We start from the raw sequence: 9936 nt of genomic DNA, 5'->3' as shown, positions 1-9936 counted from the left end.
TTCCTTCCTTCCAGTCACTATGCCCAAGGGGTGACCCTATTCTGATTTCCATCGTAAAGGGTTAGTTTTGCTTATTTGGTACTTTATATATAAGGAACCCTACAATGTTTCTCGTTCATGTCTGGCTTCTTTCCTTCAACACTGGTCATAAGATACTTTTCCACATGTGCTGGTTTAGTCCCTCAGTAGTGTCATATTCAAAAGCAGAGACAATACTTTGCCAACAAAGGTCCGTCTAGTCAAGGCTATGGTTTTTCCTGTGGTCACGTATGTATGTGAGAGTTGGACTGTGAAGAAGGCTAAGCACCGAAGAATTGATGCTTTTGAACTGTGGTGTTGGAGAAGACTCTTGAGAGTCCCTTGGACTGCAAGGACATCCAACCAGTCCATTCTGAAGGAGATCAGCTCTGGGATTTCTTTGGAGGGAATGATGCTAAAGCTGAAACTCCAGTACTTTGGCCACCTCATGCGAAGAGTTGACTCATTGGAAAAGACTCTGATGCTGGGAGGGATTGGGGGCAGGAGGAGAAGGGGACGACAGAGGATGAGATGGCTGGATGGCATCACTGACTCGATGGATGTGAGTTTGACTGAACTTTGGGAGATGATGATGTACAGGGAGGCGTGGCATGCTGCGATCCATGGGGTCACAGAGAGTCGGACACGACTGAGCGACTGAACTGAACTGAGTGTCAGACTCTGTGGCCCCATGGACTGTAACCCACCAGGCTCCTCTGTCGATGAGATTTCCCAGGCAAGACTACTGGAGTGGGTTGCCATTTCCTTCTCCAGGGGATCTTCCCAACCCAGGGATTGAACATGCCTCTCTGGAATTGCAGGTGGATTCTTCACCACTGAGCCAGCAGCCCTCATTGGTTATGTGTAATTCTCATTGTTGTATGGTATTATATTACATTCATAAACCATGATTTATTTTCCATTCCATGTTGATGGATACTTTTGGTAGTTTCCAGCTTGAGGCAATTACAAGCAATGTCTTTAGGTGCATGGATGTACACTTTTCTGATGGATATACACTCAGGAGTAGAATCTGTGTATGCTCATTTTTAGCAAATACTGCCAAGAATTTTCAGTCCCACTGGCAATACTTGAGTTTCCAGTGCACCATATTTTCATACTGAGTATATTCCATCTTTTTCATTTTAGTCATTCTGATAGGGGTGTGATAGCCCGTTCTCATTCTAGTTTGTTTGCATTTCACTAATGACTCACTTAAACAGCCCCTTTTCCTTCACCATTAGGGTTTCCTCTTTTATAAAGAGTTTCCGTCAGTTTTTTCTATTGGGTTATCTGTGTCTTCCTTATTGATTTATAGTGTTCCTTAGAAATTCTGAATTCTAGACCTTACAGATACAAGTTGCATTTGTTTCTCAGGGCTTCTGGAACAAATTATCACAAACCATATGGCTGAAAACAACAGAAATTTATTGCCTCATGGTTCTGGAGGCTAGAAGTTCAAAGTCAAGATGTCAAGAGGGTCATACACGCCCCTGAAATTTCTAGTGGAGAATCTTTCCCTGTTTCTTCTTATCTTTTGGAGGATCCTGGGTGTTCCTGGGCTTGTAATGGCATCATTCTGATTTTTGCCTTTGTCCTCATGTGGCCTTCTTCCCTGTATGTCTCTCTACCTCTTCATGTGGAACTTCTTAACAGGATACCAATCATTGATTTAGAGCTGAAAGGGGAAAAGAATCTTTGTTTCCTGTCTACTCAGTGAAACACTGTATTCTGCATACTTTACTTCTGATGAGGATGTGGGAGAGTTTTCCTCACACCCAGCGATTCTCAGACACCAGCTGAGTTCCTACAATTTACTCAGTTCTGACTGTCTACCTGGAGATTGTTTCAGATCCCACAGGCTAAGGGCTCAGTCCCACAAGATTGCACCCACACTTCAGATGCCCATTACAAGCCCAGGCTACCACCTTGTAACTGGACAGGACCCTATGAGGTCTTCCCCAGACAGACCCACCCCACCTCCATCCTTTGTCTGCCTCTTTTTAATTATTATTATTTATTTTTGGCTGCTCTGGGGCTTCACTGCTGCTCAGGCTTTTCTACATTTGCGGTGAGTGGGGTCTGCTCTCCAGTTGCGGGGGTGTGGGCTTCTCATCGCTGTGGCTTCTGTTGCGGAGCACAGGCTCTAGACCTCGCAGGCTTCCATAGTTGCAGCACATGAGTTCAGTAGCCGCGGTTCCTGGGCTCTAGATCACAGGCTCAGTAGTTGTGGTCCACAGGCTTAGCTGCCCCACAACATGTGGAATCTTCCAGAAGCAGGGATCAAACCTATGTCCCCTGCATTGGCAGGCAGAGTCTTAACCACTGGACCACCAGGGAAGTCCTCTTTGGAGATGTTTATAGAGGCTTTACTGTGCAGGCATAATTCATTAAATCACTGGCCACTGGGGATTATTTCAACATTCCAGATGGTTGTGATGTTCTAACAGACTTTGAGACCCTCTAAACTGGATGAGATACCCCTAAGTGCCCCCCTCAAGCAGCCCTGGCACATCACCTATGTGAAGCACTGGGACGCTAGGAAGGGCACATCCCTGGAGCATCATTCTTGAACACCCATTGTGTAATCACACTGCTCTACGCTCCTTGCCTGAGACTGTCCAGACCTCCTTGAGAACAATCAACACTTCAGAAACCATAAAAGCTTTGGCCAAGAACCAGACATCTATCTGGAACAGTCATTGATTTATAAAAACAATTGAGGTCAATTCACTAGAATTCTTACTTCATTTCCTCTGTATTTGCTTCTAAAATCATCAGTGTTGATTCCAACCATTCCACTGGCTGAGAGACTTTCCTAGTGTGCTGGCTCCTCCCCTCCCATGATACCTCCTGACTTTCTAGTCTCCTTTTCACAGATATAAGGTTACTTCCCACTGAAGGGTCAAAAGAGCTGCTTTTGTGCTGAACCATAAAATTCTCTGGAACTACCTCCAGGGTCAGCTCAGCCCCATAAAAGAGGGTTCCTGACAAGACAGAGGAATTAAAAGGAAGGCTCTGAAGGACCCAGCTTGCAGCACGATGAAGAACTTCCCTATGGCTTCCCTTCTTTTCCTGGTTCTTATCTTGAGTGTCGATCTCGGAGCTGCCACACGTACGGAACTGCCCCACTCCCTTCCCAGGCTGACCAGGGATGGAAGCAAAGGGCCAGCTCCAAGACCCTTCCTCTCTCTGTGTTTTTTCCTCTAAGGTGGCAGCGATGTGGCCAAGTTCTGCTGTTTCCAGTACAGCCAAAAAACCCTTCCCTGGAAGCAGGTGCATAGTTATGAATTCACCAGGAACATCTGTTCCCTGAAGGCTGTGATGTGAGTATTTCTCCTTTGGGTTTTTGGGGTCCCTTACGAGTTATGTAGTTAGAGAGGTGCTGAGCAGACCACACCCCCCACCTCAGGGCCAGGATGAACCTCAGGCTGGAAACCTGGTCAGTCGGTTATTGTTTAACCTCGGGCATTAACAAGTGTGACCCTGAGCTTGCTTTCCTGGCTTGCAGACCATGATCCAGGGATCTGCCAGGCACTGTGCTAAGTGCTAGGTATAAAAGAATAAACAGCCCTTACAGACCCAGGTGGCACTAGTTGTAAAGAACCACCTGCCAATGAAGAAGAATGTGGGTTTGATCCCTGGGTTGGGAAGATCCCCTGGAGGAGGGCATGGCAACCCACTCCAGTATTCTTGCCTGGAGAATCCCCATGGACAGGGGAGCCTGGAGAGCTACAGTGCACAGGGTCCCATGACTGAAGCAACTTAGCACGCCTTCATAGATCTTACATCTAGCATCAGAAAGAGGGCATTAAAAGACACTTGCACAAAATAGGTAATCTCAATTGTATGTGTGCTTGAAAAAGGCAGCAGGAGAAAAGAGCAGGAGGGAGCATGTCATTGGAGAGGAGGTAAAACTTAATCTCTTCCCTCCTCGGGGCTCTGGCTGAGCCTGAGGATTAAATGAACATAAAACAGATTATTAGGAGGAAAGCATACAGATTTTTTCATGCACATGGAGCCCCCACAGGAAGATGAAGCCCCAAGGAAGTAGCAAAATCTACATGCTTTTGTCCAAAGCCTACATGCTTTTGAACAAAGAGGGAATTGTGGGAAAGTAATTAATATATATGGGGGTGAAGAAAGCCAAAGACTGATAAGGGTTATCTTAATAATGTTTGTTTGTACAGAGTTTTCTTGGCCTTGACTAACTCTGACGTTAAGAATAATTTTTCCTCCAGGTACAAGGAGGACATTTTTCACATGGGAATTTTATCTCCTGCTTTCAGGAGGCAAAGGGGAGGTCAGAATGCCCTTCTTGCACTTGCTGCTGTTTGGGTTTTTTTGTTTTGTTTTTTGGGGTTTTTTGTTTTTTGAGTTTTTTAGTGTCTTTAGCTCAAAATAATCCTTTTGTCAAAGTGGCATATTTGGGGGCAGCATATTTGAGTACCCTTCATCATAGTCACAGGAGGACCTCACTTAGCGTTGGGAGGCTTTCCTGGAGGAAGTGACATTTACACTGAGAACCCCCAAGGGCAAGTGGGAGCGGCCCAGGTGAAGGGGGCTGGCAGGAGCGTGGTGGATGGGGGAAGGGTGAACATATTTCTGACAAGGGAGGCAGGTGGACAAGAGGCAGGTCACAACAAGCCCATCGGCAACAGGCGAGATGACACGTACCGGGAAGGGCCCCTGGAAGGACTAAACGAGGTTAACATATGCAAAGCACAGAGCTCTGAGCCTGCGTACAGTCAACGTTCAGCAGATGGAAGTGATGCTAAGTCGCCTCAGTTGTGCCCAACTTTTGGTGACCCCCACGGACCGTAGCCCGCCAGGCTTCTCTGTCCCTGGGATTCTCCAGGCAAGAATACTGGAGTGAGTAATGGAAGCGATCTTGAAGTGTAAATACACAAGTAGGGGCCGTCACTGCTCTCCAGGACTTGGGGTTCCTGAGCATGAGAGAATGTGCAGAAAGGTAGATGACAGGCTCCAAGGACAAACCCAAATATTGTCACAGTTAAGGGCAGGCAAGAGGCACCTCAGTGCCCAGGTATGCAGGGGGATGCTCCTGGGCTCAGGATGCGCTCCCTGGCTCTTCTTTGTGACTTGATTGACTTTTTGGAGCTTTAGAGACATTAACACTTAACCAACAGCTGGCAAAAAGCCCCAAGCTAAGCTCAAAGCAGCGGCTCTGTCCCAAGTTGTATGACCTTGGACACAAGTCATTTGTAAAAGGAAGGTGAGGGGTCTAGATCAGCCATCTGTTGCTGCATAACAAATCACTCAAAGTCTAGTGGCTTAATCCAACAGTGATAATCTTCTTATCTCTCATGGCTTCCCTGGGTCAGGAATTCCAGAAGGGCTCAGCTGCAAGGCTCTGGCTTGACATCTCTTATGTGGTTATGGCCAGATAGAGGCTTCCCTGGTGGCTCTCCAGTAAAGAATCCACCTGCACCGCAAGAGACACATGCAGGAGATGCAGGTCCGACCCCTGGGTCATGAAGATCCCCTGGAGAGGGAAATGGCAACCCATTCTAGTGTTCTTGCCTGGAAAATTCCATAGACAGAGGAGACTGGCAGGCTATGGTCCACGAGCTCACAAAAGAGCTGGATACAACCTAGCAACTCAACAACGGTAGACTGATGGTGCTGGAGCTGGGTCAGCTCGGGGGGCTGCAGGCATCTCTCTGCCTCCAGGGCATCTTTGTGTGATCTCTGTTGGGCTAATTTGGGCCTCCCCACGGAGAGGTGACCTGGGGTGGCAGGACTCCTTACAAGGAGGTCCAAAGGTCCTGCATGGGTGCTCAGTGAACCAGGCAGAAATTCTACAACCTCCTATGGCCTAGCTACCAAGTCACATAGCATCACTTCTGCCGTTCCTATTGGTCAGCCAGTCCCCTAGGACTGGCCTGAATTCAAGGGGAGGAGACATAGACCCCCATTTCTTAATGGGAACAATGTCAAATGGATGTGCAAACATCCGTGAAGCCCTATTTCTCCCTTATTTTCCCATCCTTTGGGCTCTTCTCCCCTGCACGTGCCAGGGCAGGAACCCCAGTAAGTACACGGTGCCCCAGCTTAGAGCACCCTTGACTTAGGCTCTTGTCACTTCTGAATGCTCTCAAGGAGCAACGGGTGAAAACAATTCAGGGACATCAACCACAACCCCCAGTCTTTTTTTTTTTTTTTTCATATTTATTTATTTGGCTGCTCCAGTTTTTATTTGCAGCATGTGGGATCTAGTTCCCTGACCAGGGATTGAGCCCAGTCCCCACTGCATGGGGAGTGCAGAGTCTTAGACACTGGACCACCAGGGAAGTCCTACAACCCCTGGTCTTAAGGAGCTCACAGGGTGGTAAGGAACATGGCAATCTTCTCCCCATGAACAGCTGTGGCAAACAGCCCACGGTAACATGATGAAGAATTAAGTGGCACCACGTGTATGAGGTTCCTTTGTGCGGTGATGCAAATGTTCTAAAATTGATCGTGGCAATGGCTGTATCATCTACGGATATAGGAAAACCCTTGAATTCTAATTATAACTTGAAGTGGGCCAATTATACGGTGTGTGAATTATATCCCAATAAAGCTGTTATATTAAAACAGAAGAATTTCGAGGCATGGTGCAGGTTGCCTGCTTCAAACCAGAGCTGTTGGGACATGTTTCCTGACAAACGTGGGCAAGGAAGCATGGCTTCCAGTGGAAAACAGGCTACGGGAGAGGAGGGAAGGCAGGGCCGGAAGAGGGAGCTGGGAGGCTTCCCTGGTGGGTCCAGTGGTTAAGAATGCGCCTGCCAATGCAGGGGACACGGGTTCGATATCTGGTCAGGGAACTAAGATCCCACAGGCCTCGGGGCAGCTGAGAGCTCATGCCCTGGAGCCTGAGCTGGAGCCGGAACACCACAACTAGAGAGGGGCCCACATGCTGCAATAAAGACTCGACCCAACGTAGCCAGAAAGAAGGAAGAGGGAACAGGGACGGGGGTTCAGCAAACGGGGAGCGATCAGGAGATCATCTGGGGGGGCGGGGGCTGCCCCTCAACTCCATCCTTTTCCAGGAGGCCGAAGTTCTTAGTATTGACTCTCAGCATCTCTTTTCCGCAGATTCACCACCAAGAGAGGCCGCAAAGTGTGTGCCCAGCCGAAGGAAGAATGGGTGCAAAGACACATTTCAAAACTCAGAGCCCAGCCACAACTGTGACCTGACCGCTGAATTTTCGCTCCAAGACTCCTGGATCCGGCTCTGCACTTGGCTCTGCTGTCCTTTGATGGAGCCTGAAGAACTTTTCCAACTGAAGGCTCTACGGGTCTGGTAGGGTGGAGAGGAGAGTTTTCAACCAGTTTTTTTTTGTTTTTAATAAAGATTTGATTTGCTCAATAAACATTCTTATTCAATTAAAACCTGAATTTTCTTCAAAGAAAATAAAGGAGTCAATATTTGCAGCTGACTGCCTGGCCAGTCCCGAGTCCCTGATTGGACCATGGTATTGAATTCTCTGTTATGTTTTTGTTTGTGGGGGGAAAAAAAAAAAGCAGGGACAATGTTGATATATTTTGGCAAAATGCCCATGAACTGTTTTAACATTATATAGAGGGATAAGTTTATGTTATATGGAAAATTAAACTGTACAGTACCTCGTGGCCTGTTTTTGCGGGATAAATGAAGTACATCCATATTGGGCAGGGTTTTCTCATAAGGTATTAATTAATAAGCTTCCCTGGTGGCTCAGCAGTAAAGCATCTGCCTGCCAGTGCAGGAGATGTGGGTTCGATCCCTGGGTAGGGAAGATCCCCTTGAGACGGAAATGACTATCCACTCCAGTATTCTTGCCTGGGAAATCCCCTGGACAGAGGAGCCTGGTAGGCTGTAGTCCACGGGGATCACAAAAGAATCGAACACGACTGAGAGACTAACATTTTCACTTCATATAGCATAAACAACCTAAAAAAAAATTACAGATTCATGGGAAGTTGCAAAAATAATATAGAGAAGTCAGGTGTACCCTCTAACCCAGTGTTCCCCGACAGTCACATCTTACACAATTATGGTGAAATAGCACACCCAGGAAATCGACAGTGGTGTAAGTGTCTGTATGAGTCTGTTGTTCTATCCCGTGTGAGATTCCTGAAGCCACTCGTGCAAACAAGAGCCAAACCTATTCTGTCACCACAAAGATCTTACGAGTGTCTTCTCTTCTCAGTCACTTCTCCCTTCCCCCACCATCCTTAACCCCTAGCAACTCCTAATCTGTTCCCCTTCAAAATGTTGTCATTTTGAGAATGTTATACACATAGAATCATATCATATGTGACATTTTGAGGTTGTTTTTTCAAAAAAAACTTCACATAATGCCCTTGAAATACATCCAAGTTGTTGTGGGTTCCCACAATTTATTTTTTTTTTACCAATGACTAACTAGTATTTCATGGAGCGATACGCTGCAGTTCATTTAAACTACCCTCTCATAGGTTTTTAGTTTGAGGTTACTACAGACAAAGCTCATAAGAACAATCACGTACCCACAAGGGTTTTTACATGGACATGGGTTTTCATTTCTCCGAGATAAATGCCCAGGCATGCAATTAATTGCTGGGTCATAAAATAAGTGTATGCTTAGTTTTTTAAAGAAAATGCCAAGGGTCTTCTCTGGTGGTCCAGTGGGTAAGACTCTGTGCTTCCACTGAAGGGGGCACGAGTGCGATCCTTGGTCCACTGGTTGGGAAACGAAGATCCTGCATGCCTCCCGGTGCAGAGAAAAGAAACTGCCACGCTATTTTCCAGAGGGACTGTTGTTTTTACCTTCCCACCAATACTAAGGATCCAGGTTTCTGTGCCTCTGAGCTAGCATTTGGTGTGATCACTTACTTTTAATATTAGCTGTTCCAAAATTAAATCACTAATGAGTGTGTGCTGTTGTTCAGTCTCTAAGTCATGTCTGATTCTTTTGCGACCCTATGGACTGTAGCTTGCCAGGCTCCTCTGTCCATGGAATTTTCCAGGCAATAATATTAGAGTGAGGGGCTTCCCTGGTGGCTCAGAGGGTAAAGAACCTGCCTGCAATGCAGGAGACCAGGGTTGGATCGCTGGGCAGGGAAGAGCCCTTGGAGGAGGGCATGGCAATCCACTCCAGCATTCTTGCCTGGAGAATTCCATGGAAAAAGGAGCCTGGAGGGCTATGGTCCATGCGGTTGCAAAGAGTCAGACACGACTAAAGCCACTTAGCACAATATTAGAGTGAGTTGACATTTCCTCCTCCAGGGGATCTTCCCAATCCAGGGATCGGACCCATGTCGCTTGTCTCTTCTGCATTGGCGAGCTGATTCTCTACCACTGCACCACTGGGAAGCCAAGGCATCTTACTGTGGTCAGCTATGTGATATGGCTATCACTATGCAATATCTTCTCATGTGCCTATTTGCCATCCACATATCCTCTTTGGTGAACTAGCTCTCTTGTTTTTTCTCCACTTTCTAACTAGAGTGTTTGTTTTTTCACTGTTGAGTCACCAGATATGAGTCCTTTGTCAGATATGTGGCTTGCAAATGTTTTTTCTCGGTCTGTAACTTGTCTTTTCATCTTCTTAACAGCTTCTTTCACAGAGTTAAAGATTTAATTTTGATGAAGTTGAGGTTAATTCATACACCATAAAATTCACCATTGAGAAGTGTACAATTCATTGATTCCTTTGTACTGCAACCATCATCACTACTAACTCCAGAATATTTTCGACACCCCCAAAAGAAACCCCATCCCTGTTAGTATTCACTCCCTAACAGCCCTAGCAACCCCTTCTCCCAATTCTTTTCCATCTGAGTTTTGTTTTATGGCTCAGAATACGCAGTGTTCCTTGTTGTACGTTTCTCAGGCATTTGAAAGGAATGTGGATTTTGCTACGGCTGGTGGGTGGAGCCTCTTATAAA

At 46.6% G+C, this 9936-nt stretch overlaps 1 protein-coding gene across 1 annotated transcript; it reads left to right on the top strand.

Moving 5' to 3' along the window:
* Positions 1 to 2868: 2868 nt before the first annotated feature.
* On the top strand, positions 2869 to 7416 carry CCL26 (C-C motif chemokine ligand 26). The gene is made up of 3 exons (XM_061401940.1): positions 2869 to 3133; positions 3230 to 3344; positions 7120 to 7416. The coding sequence occupies exons 1-3, from the start codon at positions 3061 to 3063 to the stop codon at positions 7214 to 7216; spliced, it is 285 nt and encodes a 94-aa protein (XP_061257924.1). The 5' UTR covers positions 2869 to 3060; the 3' UTR covers positions 7217 to 7416.
* Positions 7417 to 9936: the final 2520 nt, after the last annotated feature.

Source organism: Bos javanicus, chromosome 25, assembly GCF_032452875.1.
Source record: "Bos javanicus breed banteng chromosome 25, ARS-OSU_banteng_1.0, whole genome shotgun sequence".
NCBI lineage: Eukaryota > Metazoa > Chordata > Mammalia > Artiodactyla > Bovidae > Bos > Bos javanicus.
This window is presented reverse-complemented; position numbering and strand designations above follow the sequence as displayed.

Bases quoted from the DNA above. Each gene is read 5' to 3' on its own strand.
- CCL26 (XM_061401940.1), top strand. From the start codon at position 3,061: ATGAAGAACTTCCCTATGGCTTCCCTTCTTTTCCTGGTTCTTATCTTG. The intron at 3,134-3,229 runs GTACGGAACTGC...TTTTCCTCTAAG, and splicing joins CGATCTCGGAGCTGCCACAC to GTGGCAGCGATGTGGCCAAG. The intron at 3,345-7,119 runs GTGAGTATTTCT...TCTTTTCCGCAG, and splicing joins TGTTCCCTGAAGGCTGTGAT to ATTCACCACCAAGAGAGGCC.